This window comes from Amphiura filiformis, chromosome 6, assembly GCF_039555335.1.
Source record: "Amphiura filiformis chromosome 6, Afil_fr2py, whole genome shotgun sequence".
NCBI lineage: Eukaryota > Metazoa > Echinodermata > Ophiuroidea > Amphilepidida > Amphiuridae > Amphiura > Amphiura filiformis.
Genome location: NC_092633.1, coordinates 10,207,472 through 10,227,676, shown reverse-complemented (window position 1 = coordinate 10,227,676; position 20,205 = coordinate 10,207,472). Strand labels below are relative to the sequence as shown.

General features: G+C 36.7%; 1 protein-coding gene across 1 annotated transcript; it reads left to right on the top strand.

The window, feature by feature from the left end:
* Positions 1-63: 63 nt before the first annotated feature.
* LOC140154951 (uncharacterized) lies at positions 64-14,936 on the top strand. Its single transcript, XM_072177614.1, has 7 exons — positions 64-259; positions 3,081-3,198; positions 6,547-6,679; positions 7,724-8,706; positions 9,832-9,994; positions 11,519-11,596; positions 13,024-14,936. The coding sequence occupies exons 1-7, from the start codon at positions 200-202 to the stop codon at positions 13,121-13,123; spliced, it is 1,635 nt and encodes a 544-aa protein (XP_072033715.1). The 5' UTR covers positions 64-199; the 3' UTR covers positions 13,124-14,936.
* The last annotated feature ends 5,269 nt before the right edge of the window (positions 14,937-20,205 follow it).

The window sequence follows — 20,205 nt, the reverse complement described above, 5'->3', positions numbered from 1 at the left end:
TAAGGTGCCAATCAGCTGTTCAACCCTGACCTTTGACCGAAATTAAAATCCATGTAAGCACTTTTGTGCATGTTGTTAAAAAAACAGGAACTGACTGGTTGATATTTTTGTAAAAAAACTAATATTACATGCTTGTTCCTGGTGTGTGATATGATGGAGTGTTAGTTTGAAAGAAATCCAGGAACTGAGAGAGTCGAAGATGGATTTCAAGGAATTGATGAGAATTGCGAAAGAAAACAAAGAACGTGCTAAAAAAGAGGTAAGCTTTAAAAGATTATTCGGACTATTTGTCTATATGGAAGTTGTACAAGTTGCACATGTACAGTACATGTCATGTACATGTATAATAGAGTATTTATTTCATATTAAATCTTGCGTCATACATTTCAAAGTTTTCATGCCATATGGAATAGTAGCTACTAGTAGACTGCGGAACTCAGTCTTCCATGATAGTCGTCATTTATCATTTGGTCGTTATATGACTATCAGGAGATAAGCTACTAGGGGGAAATTTTTAACTTTTTAATTTTAATGTATCACTCCCATTGTGGGTGGCCCGTATACATACATCCGCGATAATCAACTTTAGAAAAGCACCCTAAACAAGGATTTAAAGATTGGCTAAAACGATACCCTAAACAGGTAACATGCGCCGGGATTTTGTTCCTTGCATCAAATTTCATACCCTAAATTTCATTTCCGCGTATTAGCAATTGCAATTTTGCTACCCTTTTTTCCAATTTGTCATGTTTTTGACACCCTAAACACGATACGCGCATATCGTGCCTACCCACGAAAAACTACCCTTTTTACACGTTTTTATTATCGCGGATGGTGTACAGGCCACAATTGGAGTGACCCCTCGGGCTTGTGACACTGTACAGACATTGAGTTGACATAGTTATTTATAGTTTATACAATGTATGTTTTGGAAAACTCATCCATTAGGGGAGATCATAACATTTTCAAGCAAGATATTTCACATAGTAAATGGAAATTGTTTTGTTTAAAATGGTGACTATTTAACTTAAAACCTTAATGTACGATCTTTTTTCAGAATATACCTGTATTTTTTAAAAACTTAAATCTATGAGCAAACTGGCCAATTCGCCCTATTTGTAGTAAAACGGGATGATTTTCTGTTGGTCCGACATATTTATAAATTTTAGATTATGATATTATGTCGGAAAGATCGCGAATCGTAGTTTCCTACGAAGCCAGTTTAGTTACGCTATCCACATGTGGAGGGCGTAACAAAACTGGCTAATGAAGACTAAAAAAAAAAAAAAAATTGTTGTGTTGCCCTCAACCGTCCTGTCCTAAAACATAAAAAATCAGGGTCGCAATTTTTTTGTTTTTTTGTTTTTTGGAATGATGATTTTTACAGATTTGTTCAAAAAATCAATGTTTTTCACTTAAAATTGATATTATATTGAAAGACTAGTCTTTAATTGATGTCTAACACGTATCCAGAAGTCAAAATTGACAAATGTCCCTAATTGAAGAAGCATTATTTAATATTTGAGGGATTTTTAAAATCTGAAGGTTAAAAAAAAAAAAAAAAAAAAAAAAAAAAAAAAACCGACCCCCCGACCCAACTTTCCCATTTTTCCACTTGAGGGCAACACAACAATATTTTTTTTTGGCCTAACTCCCCGTCCTGATCTAAATAGTGCGAGATATTCGAGTGATAGAGGTGAAGTTTATGATGTTGTTTCTTTGCAAATTCCCAATGTCATAATGAAGTGTATTTATATCATTTTAGAAGAAAAAAGAAAAATCTAAAAATTTAAAAAGATCGTACATTAACCCTAACCCCCTCAGGGCTTTTTTGCGACGGGAAGGGAAAGAAGGAAGGAATAAAGAGAGAAAACAAAGAAGTTGTTTGCTCTGGGTGGGATTCGAACCCGAGACCCCTCGCATGCCAAGCACTGGGTCGGCGACACCTTGCCACGGGTCTTGGGCTTCGCTGGCCAGCAAAACCATGCCTATATATCACTTAGGGTGATTGCGTCATCACACCACGTGGGAGGAACGCACGAACAGCGCATATATTATCAAGTAGTATTTTGTAGTACTTGGTCCTGTTAGGATTAATTGAGCCTATACTGAGTTTCGATAGTGGTAACCTAACCCTAACCCCCTCAGGGCTTTTTTGCGACGGGAAGGGAAAGAAGGAAGGAATAAAGAGAGAAACAAAGAAAGAAGTTGTTTGCTCTGGGTGGGTTTGAACCCGAGACCCCTCACATGCCAAGCACTGGGTCGGCGACACCTTGCCACGGCGATTGCGTCATCACACCACATGGAATGCACGCATGAACAGCACATATACATTGTTTCAAGTAGTATTTTGTAGTACTTGGTCCTGTTTAATAGGTTAAGGCTTTAAAGCCATGGTAACATTTGCCGAGAAGAATGCCCTCAATATTTTTCAAAATTATGTTTTCTACACCATTGTGATGTATACCCTGCAAAAATGAAGAGTTTGAGAATCCGAGATTTTGAATAACTGTCTGAACAAGACGGTTTATTATACAATGGAAATTTTGGTCTCGCTAAGCTCACTATGAAAACCACTGTGCATGCATGCATTCCATACGATGGGATGATGCAATCAGCCTAAGTCATATATAAGGGGGAATCACTGGCTGGGCCATTGAAACCCCTGTGGCTACAGGTCGGTGATCTTCTGCATGGCATGCGAGGGGTCAGAAGTTCAAATCCTGGGTGTACCAAGTGACTTCTTTGTTCATCTTCTCACCTTTTTCGTTTGTACTTTCCCTTCCGATAGCAAAAAGCCATGGGCACGGTTAGAGTTAATGACTGCATGAAGAATACAAGTGCCAAATTTCAAACATAAAGTCATATACTAGTAACTTATGAACTAGAATATAGGCATCTTCATTCAGCATAAGTGTTTTTTGATATTCTGAGTGTTGACACTTACATTGTAACTACCCATTGGGTGGGTGGGTGGGTGACCGGATGATTGTATGATTGTAAAGACTACGCTAAATTAAGATGCCAATATTAATATTAATATGATATCAATTTCTTTCATTCTGTGTCTTTACTTGTAGTGTGCTGAAAACAAACGTTATGATACAAAGCTACCTCCTCCTAAGAAAGCACCGTCTGTAAGTTCCAGTGCAGTTAGAGCAAGGTTGCGGCAAAAAGAACAAGAGAGAAAAGAGAAAGGTAATTAATGTGTAAATTGTGTAAACACAGCCAAATTAAAAAGTCGCCACTAGTGATTTGCTAGATCATGATATTATCTAAAAAATAATTTGATTTTTTGCATTTATGGAAGGTATGCTTCAAGTTATCTCATACAGATAAAATTGGACATTTTATTCAATTAATGTTATAGTGTTTCCTCATGTAGGGTCGCTTACATACACATAGGTACTGCAACAGGCAATTGAATGTGTCTTATTAATGGTTTCCCAGCACTTTCAATCAATCATAGTCCAGTTTAGGGTATCATGGCTGAAAGAAACAGCTGTCCATGTGAGCTCTTGTCTAATGCATTTACTTAAAACTCTGTATTTTGATTGGGATAGCAATATTGTAGGGCTTTTAATAGGGGAACTAGTTATTTCAAAGTTTTGAATAACTCAAAACCAAACATCTTATGTAAATAAGGTGATTTGTAGTGGGTATGGCTTGTGCAAGAGATTGATATTTATATTGCGAAGACCACATGAAGACCAAATCAAATATGCTGCAGACGACAAGCATAATTTGCATTTTTCTTTACTGTCACATTGTGAAGTGCCAAATAGTGGAAGTGTTAGTTCAATACCTTTAGAAAATATTTCTCTGTGATGACTCATGTTGATTTTGGCTAAATATGTTGTATTTTCACTCAAAAGGGTACATGATTCCGCTTGATTCATTGTGCACCAATATGACCCCCTAGCTTACTGAATAAATACTGCGGTTTTCCAATCTTTTCTGATCTTGATTTGAAAAGGTCTATTACATCATGGTATTATTAGGTGATTTATGCTGTTGGAGTAATTTGTGGTCATAGAATAGAGTTAATATTATAATAAATTCATTTTACCTTGACAGCAAGGGTGTAAATAAGTGGGAGACGGGAGCCGTTTAGCCCCCAGAAACCCTGAAATGGCCCCTGGTCCCATCTAAATTTAAGCTGACCAGGGGACACTTTTCTTCAGAAACTGGCCCCTGGTCACTACATCCAAAAATTCAATTCCATAGCCATTAATGCATGATGAACTTATTCAGAACAAATATTGGCCCCTTGTTGATTAAGTGGCCCCTGGTTCCATGTTGAATGAAGTGAACCAGGGGCCATTTTGTGTAAAAAGGAGCCCCTGGTTCATCATTTCTTATTTTCACCCTTGCTTGACAGTCGCAGAAGGTTCCAATGAGTCCAATAGGGCCCCAACTTACGCTAGAGTGATAATGCGATTGATTTTCTTACATATGTAAAAATACGGCCAATTCAGAAAGAAAATATTGTTTGTTGTGTAAAATACTTTACAAAATTACATTTTCTTGGACACTGAACTATTTATTTTCTTCAAAATCTTCCATTAGGCTTTCTTTTCCTTCTCTCTGTCTTAGGACTAAAGGGTGGGTTCAGATATTATATTCTTGTGGCTACTACCAGGCGAGTCATTGAGTTATTTGGCAAACTGCTTTGCCTTTCGGTCTTCTCCCTCTCAAAAATTGGCTTAACAATTAATAACATTCGCGACAAACTCAGATACTTTTAGTATAGACAATTGGATGAAGACTATTTAAGTTCATGATTTCATTTCATTTAATATAACTATTTATTACCTCTAATCGAGAACATGAGAAAATATTGTAAATGCCATTAATATGTGGTCGCATGTCATAAGTTGGGTACAATTTCCATTACATGGTCAAAAATGACAAAAAATGTATTTTTTGATATGTTGTATATATTGACAACCTCTAACAATTACCACCACTTTTAACCTTAGCACATGCTTAATTTTTGAGATAATGCTTAATTACTAATTAATTAATACACAGGCGTCTATGTAAATCTCAATTTTCAAATGCATTTTTCTCAAATCGGACCTCAATTACAAAAATGACTGTAAAATGTTTATTTTATGCAAGAATGTCATCAGATTTGGAGGATATATTCTCAATACATTAATGCTTGAAATGAACTATTTAAAATAATTGTACGTATGTTAATTACGTTGTGGAGGTCAATGACCTTTTTACGAGTAATTAGCGAGATGGTTATTCTATTTGAGGAAATGAATATCAAGAAGAGAAATGTACATTAGCATATTGCTAAAAATACTGAAATTCAACTATGGTTTCATTAAAAATGAAAAAAATGGAACATATATCCCTTTAAGGTGGTACTACACCCCTTGATAAATTTGTGAGTATTTTTGCATTTTTCTCAAAAAATAATATCACACTGGTAACAAAAGTTATGTATATTATAGGGGTAAGGAATCCAGTTACTACACTGGAATTTCAGTGACTCAAGACAAGCGGTACGTTATTTATGATAAGAAAAGAGGTACCGCTAGAATGTACCTCATTTCTTAACATATAATGAACCCCTTGTCTTGAATCACTGAAATTTCAGTGAAGTAAGTGGATTCCGTGCCCCTATATAATATAGGCCTACATATAACTTTTGTTACCAGTGTGGAGTTACTTATTTGAGAAAAATGCAAAATTAGTCACAAAATTTATCAGGGGGTGTAGTACCACCTTAAGTAGTCAGTAATTGTTTTAGTTGTACAAATTCAGCATTCAGAGCTGTCAATACATCATACCCTCACTAGATTTGAAAAAGTAACCAGTAGTTTTGACATGCTGACATGTGAATTTTCACATAGGCTCTATTGCACACTCCGCATCCGCCTGCTCCACATCCGCCTGCTCCTCCACCCCTGGCATTTTTCATTTCAACTGATGTGATTTTTTTACTGAATGATGTATAATTATATGCTTCAGTAGACTGAAAGAGTATGAAATTAGGCTTAAAATGAGGTATCAGTCACTGCTTTAGGATATGGGGTTACGGAAAGCCAATCAAATTTGTATCGCAATTTTAAGAAAAGTGTAATCCCTCCACCCTTTTTGCATACCCAACTTATGACATGCCACCATGTACGCACCCCTACACGCATTATAAAGTTTTATACATGTACGTTCTATTCATCTCGATCATTAACCTTTGGAACATTTCACATGCATGCTATTTGTCTCAATTCAATGCCTTCTCGGACTGTATTTATATTGGATGGTAATGTAAATCACACAACCGTAGAACGATCCATCGGTCACCATAGATATTGAATAAAATTGAATCTCATCACATCAATTCAAAACTACACCCTTTTTTGAAATACAGGTTACCAGCGACTTAAAATGTATGTACTATAACATGCTGTAGCAACTTCCAAACCTTGGATGTTTCACAGGCTTATTGAATCGTGAGTAAATCTATTGAATAACAGTATTGATCCTAAAAACTTATTTTTTTTGTTTTCATTTTACCCCCACAAACAGCCGCAGAGGAAGAGCGTAAGAAGCAAGAACTGTTGAAGCTACGTGCAGCTGCAGCCGCACAAGCAGGGAAGAAAAGCAAAAGCAAAGTAGATTCTAGCAGCAAAAGTAAAACCTCTTCTAAAGAATCTCAAAGGTAAATATTTTTTTAAAGTGCAGTGATTTAGAGTGCACTATGCACCGGCACAATGCATTGATCCACAAGCCGCAGCACACTTTGCATGTTGTCGCTGACCACTATTCAGCCCCATATCATTCCATAAACCATTTAACAACAACTCAAGGGCTTTGCAGCTTAGAAGCATACACCTAGACATTCCACAATTGACCTTTGCAGCCAAGATCAGCTCCCAGAGTTTGTACGGTTTATAACAAGACAAACATGTAGCAGTAAGGTCCTTGTCCAGGGGAATTCGAAGCTAACTCAATTTTTCCATGAGAGTGTAATAAACCACCACCAGGGTTTGAACCCGCAACCTCTCGCACCATAGTCGAACACCTTATCAATTGAGCTAACTTGACTGCTTTTTAATCCCAACCCTTTATGAATACTGTATAGAAATTTCAGAGTGAGCATCCATGGTACTATACACACAGTACAGAGACTAGGCTTGTTATCGACAGACCTACTGTTGCCAAAATCACCAATGAGATTATTTGAGATTTTTCCGACAGTTGATAAGAGACTATCACTGTCGACATAATAGTTATCAATAATAAATCATGCACGACTAGTAGCTGCTAGTAAAAAGTAGTAAAAAATACCAAGCAAGAGCTTCACAATCTTGTCAAAATGACTCTTCAAAGGGTGAATAAACGCATTAAGTGCTAAATTTCGGAAGCTTTATAAAGACAATATTTTTCACTTGTTTGTCGACAAAGATTTGATGTCAGTTTTGGCAACATGTCGCCTAAGTAAAATGAAACGATAAGAAGCCTAGTACAGACAAGCTGTGGTAGTTGCAGTGTACAAATGTATATGTTGCTACTTATATGCCTGTCAGAGGGAGGAATTGGACAATGTTTATAATCATAATAATTCATTGTACAAGCATGCCAGGGTCATAGTCAAGTTGCTTATTCTGTCAGACAAAAGCCAATCATATATTATAGCAGATATTGGGTCAAGAAAGGACATTATTGACCACAAATCTTTTTGTCCGAATCACTATTATTACAGATCTCGCGATGACAAAGGAAGCAGTAGCAGCAGACATCATGATGAAGAACACCAGAGTAAAAGTCGTGGCAGCAAACATGGGTCCAATCAATATGAGGATGAGGAACATGAGAGCAGACATCAACATTTTATGGACAAGGTGGCAAAAGCAGCGAAGAAAAACAGAGATAGCTCAGATAGCTCAGATAGCTCAGATGATGAAATAGAAGAAAGTAGAGAAAAGATGCACAAACCAAAAAAGAAAGGTCCTGCTCTACCAAAGGGGCCAATAAGTTTTGATGAAATTATGAGAATAGCTGCTGAGCGACAGAAAGGTGGTGGCCAATCAGCACCGTCGCCCTCTGTAACAAAACAACAAGATGATGGATATAGGACTAACAAGATCAATTCCTCATTTAATAAAAATCATAGAGATAGAAAAGATAAACATGTTACAATTGGAAACGGGCATTTGAAAGAAGCTGCCGAGAAGTATAAAGCTAAGAATTCAAAAACAGAATCTGGCCAATCTAGCAGCTTGCAAAGAACTCCAAATAAAAAGCCTGCTATTGGAAATGGAAAAGTTAAGGAAGTTGAAGTTGTTGAGAAGTACAAATCTAAATTCTCTCAGGAGCGCCCTCAGCCGACTTCAAAACCAAAGAGTGCCGCACAAAGTAGGAGTACAGAGTATAAAAACAAAAGTAGCTCTCAGGAACGCCGCCCTCAACCGACATCGACATCAAAGAATGCCACACAAAGTAGGATTACAGAGTATACCAACAAAGGTACCAATAAAGCGTCAAAGACCTCTCGCAGCGAACCACAAACTTCAAAGAAACCCGACAAGATGGCTGGCAAGAAAGGTCCAGTTCAAATGGATAAAGATAGAAGGAAGCCAGTGTCATCTGGCGATAGGGAGAGGCCTCATGCATCTCATATGGACAGGGATAGACCTAGGTCATCAGATTCAGATTTCAGAAGACCAGTTGCAAAGAAGAGACCAGGTTTGTTCCCCAATCCTTTTACTTTTCAGGCGAGTAGGATGGCAGGAGACATATTTGTCCAGTTTTATCCATTTAACTTAAACACTGCAGTGTACTGCTAAATATTAATACATTGATCTTATAGGAAATGAGCTGAGGAAGGGAAGCCAATAACCGCATTTATATTTCCATAGGCCGTGAAGTGTTTGGCCAAAACAAAATTTTTGACATCTTCACCCTCCAGAACAAAATCATGCACATGGGTCGGAAATGTCACCCCTTATATCAAGCCTTGTTAGATGCTTTATAGAACCCATGCCATTCCTCTTGTGTGTCAGCTTTATTTGTCTCAATATTTGAGTGCAAACACTGCTAGGTCATGCTCGCTTCTGACCCACCTTAAAGAAATACATCATGGGAACAAATTTTGAAGTGATTTTATCTTGAAGTTCTACGCCAACACTTTTGCAGGTCCTCCAGGTCTTTCTTATGAAGTTGATAGTTATGTTGTGTACAAGAAGGTTGAGGCCCTCCCAAGAAATCCAGGGGCCTTTCCATATTGTTAAGGGCATATGCCCTGAGACCCTGCCTTAGTTTGAGGCCTGTCTGTTTATGATCCAAATTTGTATTTTTAAATGTTTTTTATATGGCAAAATGTTCCACATGGCACATTCATATAATTTGATTTTAATCTCAATTTAAAAGAGATCATTATTCCAAAATCTTGAAGTAATTAATGGAATGTAGAAATGACCAATTTTGATATAAAATTGGATCGATTGCACCCATATTTTTTGGTCGAGCTATGAGTTTTAAAATATTGGACGAGACGCAGTCGAGTCCAATATTTTAAAACTCATAGCAAGACCAATAAATATTGGACGTAAAGCATCCAATTTTATCATTATTATGTTTGGATCCAATATTTTCACACACTTGGATTCATCAAAACATTAATAAAGGATCATCTTGGTGTATCCAGTTTTTTGAGGTTGGGGGAATTAAAATTACAATACAAATGAATTGACAGCCAAAAAATGCTGATGAAATTGAAAACTTGTAAGTAATTGGTTAAATAAATTGAACAGAATATCATATGTAATAGTGTTTCGAACATTGAAAGTTTACCTTTTGTGCTTTTTTTAGCTCCACCACTTCCTCGTATGAAAGCCAAGTTTGGTCGTCTTCTCAGCGATGATGAAGACAGTGACTATGAAGATGATGGGTTCATCGATGATACACCACTAGAGGAAGAAGGCGGAAGTGTGTCTTCTTATATTAAGGAAATATTTGGTTATGATAAATCCAAGTAAGTTTGAGCAATACTTTGTTTGTTTGTTTGAACAGTTACTCCTCTAGAGACACACTTGGGTCCTGACGGGATCCGGACCAGGCTCAATCAAAATGCTCAAGCCAGGCTAAAATGCCTATATAAGCATGCTGACCTATGTGGAAAGAAAAGAGAGAAATAGACTTGAAGATAAAGATCGAGGAAAAGAATGTCACTTTGATCTGCTGCTGTCAGGGGTTTGTCAAATGTGATGTAATCCTGAAGGCCATCATCATTGAGTAACCAAACTCACTAAATTGGGATGTTCCAGTTGAAATCCATACATCCTTATGAACGACATGACATTGATCTTCCAGATAGGGTGTGTGGATTTTAAATGGGGTTACCCGAACTGTTAACTCTATTTCAACAACTCTTCCTATACCTTTGTACAGGAGCCAACCGTTGTTAAACCGTGATGAACCCACACTTTTACTGTAGCGTATCTGTGAAGCAGCGAGACTACGCATTACTGCGAGAGCGCGTAAAATTTGTCATGCCTGGAACCTTTGTGCGTATGCCAGCTTACAAGTTGAATTCAGCATTTTTCAGGTAGCGGCTAAACATTGCCGTTTTATTCTGTAGTTTTATTGCTGATATCAAAAGAGAAATCATCGAAGTTTCTGTAAGGCTGAGTGGCAATGATTAACTGACATTCCTCGTAAAATAATCGTGAATTATATGATATTTAGCTTCTTTTCGTTGTTGAAAGGGATTCAATCATGATTCACAGTAGTTCATCACCGTTTAACAACTCGCGTCCGGCGCGTCTGCGTGGTTTAAGTAAACCACGCAGACGACGCGGCCGCGTCGTTGTTAAACGGTGATGAACAACGGTGAAACATGATTGAATCCCTAATTGAAATCTACACCCCCTGTGTGGGAGATTAAGGCAGTGGCTTCTGTAGGGCCTGTATGGATTGCAACTAGAATAGCCCATTGCTGTAATCAGTTGAGAAGGTGTGAACTGTCATATTTGCTCCCAATGTATGCCTGTACCTTTATTTGATATATCCTCTTGGCCTGTTTGGATCCGTTGTTTCAGTATTAGTGAATAGACATTGCTACATGCTTGAGATATAAACCTCGTGTTTCAGCAGAATAAGGGAGACTCTGCAGTCCTGTTTGAAGTTGATATAGCTTCCCCCTCCCCCTCAAATGAGAAAATCGTGGAAATTCCCATTTGGGGAGGGGGAATGCCCAATGTTAGGAAATCCCTTCTCTTTATCGATGGTGCTCTCACTGCCCTTTGTATAAATGAAACATAGTATATTAAAGTGAGATAAGACTCTCTCTCTCTCTCTACATATATATATATATATATATATATATATATTGTTTATTGAAGAGTTTGTAACTTACACCATGATGATCCTTTCAAATGCGATAAGGCAAGAATTGCAAACCACAATCTGTAAATTACCATTTTTATTTCTTCAAAATGTATGATTTCAAACAATTTGTAATGATGACTGACCCAGTCTCTTGATAATTTCTTTGCAGGTATGGTTATGAAAGTGATTATGCTTTACGATTCATGGATGCTAGCTATAAGGATGTACAAAGAGAAGAGGCTAGAAGGTAGGACTAATTCAAATTATAACTTGAATCAAATTTAACAGGTCACAGGTAATGGATAACAAGAAAGAATGTGCACAAAGAAATATTATTGGCAAAGACATTTAGCTCAGTGTTACCCACTGGACTACAAAGTTACTTGCCACCAGCATGGAGGAGTGTTGCATACTGTTTAGTAACCCCTGTTTGTTCACAAAATTTGGGAAAATATTTACGTTCTGGTGCCGTATTCCATGAAGCCTAACCATTTTTATCCTTGAGGCCATATTAATTTAATTTTCTCAAAGCTCCTGGGCGTATTAATAAAATCATGCACATTTCCTGTTTTAAATTTGATTTTCTATTACCGTAACCACTCGGGTATAAGCCCACCCCCCTAGATGGTAGATTTCGCTTCAAAAATGGGGGTGGGCTTATAACCGGGGAGGGGCTAGTACTTGAATTTAGAAATAAGAAAGATCATCCCAATTTGTATAATGCCCAATGTACCAGTAATTTCTATCATCTATGTCAATTTCTTAAAATTTTAAGTGTGGAATGTTAATTATCAACTGATGTTTTTTATATTTATTCTTAAATGTGAGAGAAAAGCATTGATTTGATTTTTAAACTTGACCAAAATTTAGTACTGGGCTTATAGCCGAGTGCACCCTTGTTCCCAGAATGTTTTGAAAAATAGGGGGTGGGCTTATACCTGAAGGTGGGCTTATACCCGGGTGGTTACGGTACATGGATCCTACCAAAATGGAAAAACTATGAATGCCTGTTTACAAAGCCCCATCATTTTGTTTTCAAGTGTTTCAATTCAGTAAAAGCAGCTTGTCTCTTTTCACATCTCCAAAATACAACCGGATTTACTTCAAACCAGTTGACCTACACATTGCCTCTATGGTAAAAATTATTGAAAAAAATAAAGCAAATAAAACCATTTTAAATTTCTGACGAGCTTTGAGACAAACAATTAAATTAACATAAAATAAGCATTAATTCTATATCTTTTTACTTGTAGGTAAAATTTGGTGAAGGATTTTAGTTTAGTAATTTTACTGAAAAGTAATAAATTGCTTGATTTTAATCAGTGTTGCCATGCTACCCATCCATCTTCAGATATCGCATGCATTGCTTTATGCAAATGTGTGTACACGTATGTGGGGAGTACATAGGTATAAGGAAATATTACCTGCCTGTGTTATAATCATAAATATTAATGAGTATGCAGGCAATATGGATGTTTCTCCATGTAGTGTTCGACTTATGAGATTACAGAATTCATGTCAACTAAAGCATATTTGCATATTGGAAGACATATAATTTCCACGCTAATTGGCAGCTATAAAGTATGAAACACACAATATATCAAAAATGCACATCTGATTATGGATACATTTATTTAAACGTGATGATATTTGACTTTTGTTATTTTATGACAGTACTCGTCTTGGAATGATGGAAGACTTGGAAGACATGAGAAAAGAAAAAGAAGAAGAAATGAGGAAGAAGAAAGGCAAATCTAAGAAAGGCAAACGATAACACAACATGGCACTTTAGGTGCATTAGATAGATTTGTATACAATTATATGATAGAGATTTAATAAGTTATACTCTGTATTACTAACAGTATGAGTTGATTTCATGGCAAGCAGGGGTGTGGAAGGGATGGTGTAGGATGTGGTATACATGCATGCAGTGCTCAAAATAAGGTGGACCCTTGGACCAGATGCCAGTAACAATTACTACGAGCCTGCAGGGCCCATGAAATTTTGTCTCCAAAGTCAGCAAGATTAACTCATGTGGATTTCAACATAAACCAATAGCTACACCTGCATTGCAAAGTTGCAAATGTGGATCAGTGTAACATTAATATTTTAGAATTGAGTTTGGGCCCATGAAATTTGATGAGGGCCCATAGATTTCAAGGGCCCAATGACCCTTGATGATTTTAAGTTATTTTGAGCAATGCATGCATACACCAAGAAAAATTGCTGTAAAAATGAGCATGCCCCCATTGAGAGGAGTTGCATGTGATATCATCAGCTAGAATTTGTCATATATTTCTTCACTGGAATTCACATGAATCGCCTATTAGTTCTGTGTATGAAATCTTGTCAACTTATTTTTTACGAAAATTAAGGGTGTGTCATCCAAATTTTGCACCGGAATTTAATACAGACTTGTTTTCTCTATGTTTCTTTTGATTTATGGAATTTCTATAAAAAAATTATTGACTAAATTACACACATAACATCTGTTAGTCATACCCAACTCACAGACGATTTCTGGCAAAGAAAAAAATCACAAAAATCTATCACGCCCCCAGGTTGCCATCTCAACCGCTTCGTTCCCTATCAGATGACCAGCAACATGCCTCCGATTCATGGCATGATTTACAGTACCAAATGCATGTCCACATTGCTAGGCTTGTTACATACTTGGATCAAAATAGGCAAGCATTGGTGGAATGAAATGAATTCATACTTCATGCAGACAAGATTATACAAGGTAAATAAATGTACATATGTATCATGCACTGAACAACTCTTCATTTATTAGTTAGCTAATTTCTTGCTTTTTCTTTTAACCTTTTGTAAAATATTATACCGTATTTGTTCCATTAACTGCCTAGGGCACTTAATCATTTTGGGAGGGTGCTTATTTTTTATGTTGTTTACATAATTGCATAGAGTTAGAAAATGGCCCAAAAATATGGATTTTATGTGCAGGTGGTTCCACCTTTGATACATGTGTGGTTGGATCCTGTACATAATGATGGAGGACCAATGGACCATTATGTATTTGGATCCATGGAGGCTTGTGTGTAGTGAAGTCACTTGGTGGGTGCTTATAGGAGCATGGGTGGTAAATGGAACAAATATGGGACTTGTTTTAATGTAAAGTTGTTGTAAACAACTGGGTGCAATATGCCTATGTGTTTGTTCCACATAATAGGCTTAGTAATTTATTTTTGTTTGCTTTATTTGTTTGTTTTTAATGATTATCCAATATCCATGGAAACTTTCACTTTCATGGTTCGAAATTTAGATTGACATAAACAGTAATGGGCTATTCCATTTGAAATCCATACACCCCATGAAAGATGTGACCTCAATCTTCCATATGGGGGGTGGGGGGTGGGTGTAGATTTCAAATGGAGTCACTCATTCAGTTAAGCACATCTGAAATTCACACTCTCTGTGTGGAAATTAAGGTCCATAGGGGTTGTATGGATTTCGATTGCAATAGCCCAATGAGTTAAGATGAGTGCTATGTTACAAATGTTATCTGTGCAAAGAGATGTGTATTAATTGCTTGAAAGTCAAGACATTCTTTAGTGAATGTAGGTATCCCAGTCTGGTAGTTCTAAAAAGATATTGATCAATCTGTAAAAATTACTGGCCCAGTTATATTATCATATCACACTTAAGGCACAGGTGAGATTTTGTCATGTGAGATCAAGTTACCAACCCCTGTATGTAGCAATGATGTTAAAGGACAGCCCCCTGGCTATCTTATGGATGAACTTACTATTACCATGTAGATTGGCCCAAAATGTTTGGCATATTTTCAAACCTCAAGCTAATAAACAGCAAGCTATTAAACAGCAAAGATGGAGTTGCTAAAGCCAAGTTATAAGAATGCAACACACATTGTTTATTCAATCATGTTCATGGTCAAAGAAATCTTTGGCAACTTAGACGGTACTTCAGGATCGGCCTTCATAACCATTTCTTAACCATGGTCAATTTGGAACAGTTTTTATCATTCTTTTTTATAATTCTTACTTACTTTTGTGTACATCTACTAAGGCAGGGATTTTCGGGTGGGCTTGCGGGTACCCGCCCGAGATTACATTACCTGGGCAGAAAATTCCCTACCCGGTACCGGATTTTTTTTTTCAATTATTTCTATTTCAGTGTCCCTGGACCTAGAGCTAAATAGTAGGATCATTCATGGTTGACTTTAATGGGGTTTGTTTGTTTGTTTGGGAGGGCGAGTTAGCGAGCGGTGGTTCCCTCGCTTTGCACCACTGAGGTCCGGGTTCAAGCCCGGCGTATGCCCAAGGAATCATGTGCACTTGGTTTATCCCGATCCATGCTCGCTCTCGCAGGTTTTCTCCGGGATCTCCGGTTTCCTCCTGCTTTCAAAATCGGTGATTAGTTGTTTAGTTATCAAAAACTTCCTTCACCCAATGGAATTTGGGGAGCTGCAGAAAATGGGTGGATGTTACAATCTAAGTGTGGATAGGTTTGCGCCAGGTTCGGCTGCAACTAGCCTAGTTGATGCGATCTGATTGTGATGATTCACCACTTGAAGCGAAATTACAGCGCTTTGAGTCCTCTGAAAAAGCGCTATATAAATTCGAAATTTATTATTTATTTATTTGTTTTATTTCTTCTTTTGCCTGGGTTACTCATTCAGTGGATGTTATAAGGTATCCTTTGTTCTTCCATGAGGCACAGGGTGTTTTTTTGTAGTCAACCATGAATGATTTAGCATTTAGCTCTAGGGTCAGTCCATGTGAAAACAGATTGAGTGTACACCCACCCTCTTGGATTTTGCTCTCCTTTGGCTCAGGGGTACCTTTCATGGATCCCTAGGTGAGGTCACAAGAAAAAAATTTAAATTCCATTTCGTTTGCGAATGGTGGGCAATCAAAGTTTGGCGACCTCGACCAAAATTGGGAATTTAAGGGGTCCAAATGACAAAGTGCTCTCTTTGATGGGCACTTTCTTCTTAATTGAATCAGTTGTGATCCTCTTTTTGAATGTGGTCACTCACTGGCTGTGTCTGAAATACCTAATGCCAAAAAGATAGATTTGAATTTCGTTGGGATTTCAGAGGGGTCAAAATCAGCACTTCGTACTGTTCAATCAAATTATCTTGATTTTGAAGGACCCATGATAATGTCACAGTGCACTTATAGGTCCTAATTATGTTCAGAATGGATTAACCATATGCCAATGTCTATGAGCAATTCAAAAAAGAGAAATTTCTAGACCCTACAGAATTTTAGGCCACCCCTAAAGTGGTTCAGCCACAAATGGCGCTTAAAATCGGCAAATTTTGACCCCTAATAACTTTAGGTGTACACCAGATATGAATTTCTAGTCTTTTGCATCTGAAAGAATTTATTTTAATGTTACTAGGAACATAAGATTTGTTTTGTTTTTTTTGTGTTTTAGTATTAAGTTGACGCTTTCAAAAATAGTCATTTTTTCCTAACATACCATGCATACAGGATACGGTACAAAATGCCAATTTTAGTATGATAGTTTTTTTTTTTTTTTTGATCACTTTATAGCCATTTGTATTATTTATCCTGAAATTTCAAGTTGCTCTTGAGTCAAGTAATAAGAAAAAACTACTTTCTAATCCTCTGTATGGATTTTTAAGGGGGTCAAAAATGCACTTCCTGGCAACGATGCGCATGCAAAGTACAGGTTATGGGGGTCAAATTTTCAGAATGCTCCCAATTATGTCAAGTAATATATCAAATTACTCATATGGTCATGAGGATTCCAAAAATGTATAGTTTGTTATGTGTCAGACCTTTCAGGAGGGCGCTATGACGAAAAATGTTCATAGGTCAACGACCTTTTTGAATTCTGACCATAGTTAACAACGTTTGATTTTGGTAATGTATTATATATGTTTTCGTGCATGAGAAATACAACTAAGCAAATTAATAAACTATACAAGGAACCGATGACCCTCTTTTGCAACATGGCTGCCAAAAGCATCCATATTGTATTAAATAAGGAGGTCATTGGTTCCTTGTACAGTTTTTTAAAGTTGCGTAGTTGTATTTCTCATGCAAGAAAACATAATTAGACACCAAAATCGGACGTTGTTAACTATGTAATAACAGGATAAATAAGACAATTTGCTATAAAGTGATCAAAAATAGAAAAAAGGGTATGTTGAAATTGACATTTTGTACCCATAACCTGTACATTATTAGTCAAAAATTGGGATTTTTGGGACCATCAACTTAGTATCAAAACACAAAAAATACAAACCAAATCTTATGTTCCTAGTAACATTAGACTACATTCTTTCAGATGTAAAAACTAGAAATTCATATCTGGTGTACACCTAAAGTTATTAGGTGTCAAAATTTGCCGATTTTAAGCGCCATTTGTGGCTGAACCACTTTAGGGGGCCTAAAATTCTGTAGGGGGTCTAGAAATTTCTCTTTTTTTGAATTGCTCATAGACATTGGCATATGGTTAATCCATTCTGAACATAATTAGGACCTATAAGTGCACTGTGACATTATCATGGGTCCTTCAAAATCAAGATAATTTGATTGAACAGTACGAAGTGCTGATTTTGACCCCTCTGAAATCCCAACGAAATTCAAATCTATCTTTTTGGCATTAGGTATTTCAGACACAGCCAGTGAGTGACCACATTCAAAAAGAGGATCACAACTGATTCAATTAAGAAGAAAGTGCCCCTCAAAGAGAGCACTTTGTCATTTGGACCCCTTAAATTCCCAATTTTGGTAGAGGTCGCCAAACTTTGATTGCCCGCCATTCGCAAACGAAATGGAATTTGAATTTTTTTCTTTTGACTTCACCTAGGGATCCATGAAAGGTACCCCTGAGCCAAAGGAGAGCAAAATCCAAGAGGGTGGGTATACACTCAATCTGTTTTCACATGGACTGACCCTCTAGGTTCAGAGACACTCCGTAAAACACCCTTTTTTTTGGCAATTTCGGGTACCCAATTACCTGCACAAAAAATGTATCGGGTACCAGGGCACAAAATTACCCGAAAAGTGCAAGTGTTGATTATATTGGACTCTAACTCTGAACAAAGTATAAGAAGGAAGATTCTGAGAACGTAATTTATGATATTTATCAGGACATATTCCATGGAAAAGATGTAATATTGCTGTCCATAGAAGATTATTTTCTATAAGCCTTTTCACAAATTCAGTCATATTATGCTCAGAATTTCAACGTTTGGTATTGGTATGTTGACAGGAGATAAACGATCTTAACTACTAGTATTAAAGCACCTCCATTGATGGTGTGTGACGTGAATGAACTGTGACTTTTCAGGAAAATTACGAAACATGATTAACAACTTTGGACAAATTTCAATTAGTGATATACCTACTAGCATATGGCTTATGCAAGACATCAAGACCGAACAATATGCAAAACACAAGTACAAAGCAGTTATAATAAAGTGCAAAGTTCACTGCCATTGAAACAAGTAAGTTCCGATATATTGAAATCTTGTTCATGTACCGGATGTCAAAGTTCTGAGCATGCCTGGCTGAAATTGTGAAAACGGCTTATTGCAAAGGATCTGAGACATGAGTCATATAATCATTTTATTAATTTAATTATTGATGTAATATAGGCTATTTATTTCAACAACTCGTATATTGTGCCATTGTTTGAGAGTGCAACACAACAAGTGATTCTTCACTTAGTGGAGGATGGTTGGATCAGCAGCCTCATCCCAATATATTATCACAATTGGTATATAGTTTTATCAGTACTTCATAGGTGGGAATTGTTGGTTTTATTCCTCAGCACACATTTTTCACAGATCAGAATTGAGATTTGGGTACTAGTCAAAGAGATAAGACCCAAAGAGTACCAACTCACCATGTTTGCCTGTACCTCTTTGAGTGCAAAATAGTTTACCTGTTTTTGACATATGCCTAGTATTCGCTGTAGAAGTGATGTCATAATTGGATTAACTACCATACAATCTTTGAATAGATCACCCTGCACTACAAACAGGTTGCACTTATCACCCGTGTATGTCTGCAATCATAGATTGAATACAATACCGCTCTTTTCAAAGTAAGATACAAATCTTACAGGTGCAAGTGATCAGCATGATATTTGATATGGTTCAATGCATAGGTACCATGTGAACGTTGTAGTGCAGGGTGATATAGTCAAAAACTGTATTCATCTATTGCTATGGTAGCCTTACGTCACTTCTACAGCGAATTCTTCTTTTTAAAGTCAGCGGCATGCTTGTTTGTGTGTTTATAAACATAATGCGCACTAAGTGCTATGGGCGCAAACCTTGTAATGGGGTTTAAATGCGCTAGCTTGAAGACGCAAATTGTCATTCGATATCAGGGATTTACCATAGCATTACGCATTGGGCAATTCTAGGTTGGTACTATTACCGTATTCGTCCGAGTATAGTCCCACGTTCGAGTATAATCCCACCCCCATTTTTCGAAAAGTTCCAGAAATTGTAAAAAAAAAAAAAACAAAAAAAAAAAAAAATTTTTTTTTTTTAATAAAATACTACATCATAAAACAACTAATTTTTTTTTTTTTTTTAGAAAAATTCATGGTTGAAAAAAAAAAAAAAAAATTTCAAGATATTTTGTATTTTTTAATATGAAAATTGATCATTTGTATTCATGTCATACTCTATTAATGATTTCAAAATGCATTGAATTTGAATGCATTTTCAAATCATTAATAGAGTATGACATGTAAACAAAGTATCAATTTTCATATTAAAAATACAAAATATCTTGAAATTTTTTTTTTTTTTTTTTTTGAAAATTGAGTATAATCCCACCCCCAATTGTGAAAAATTTTCACATAAAAAACGGGTGGGAC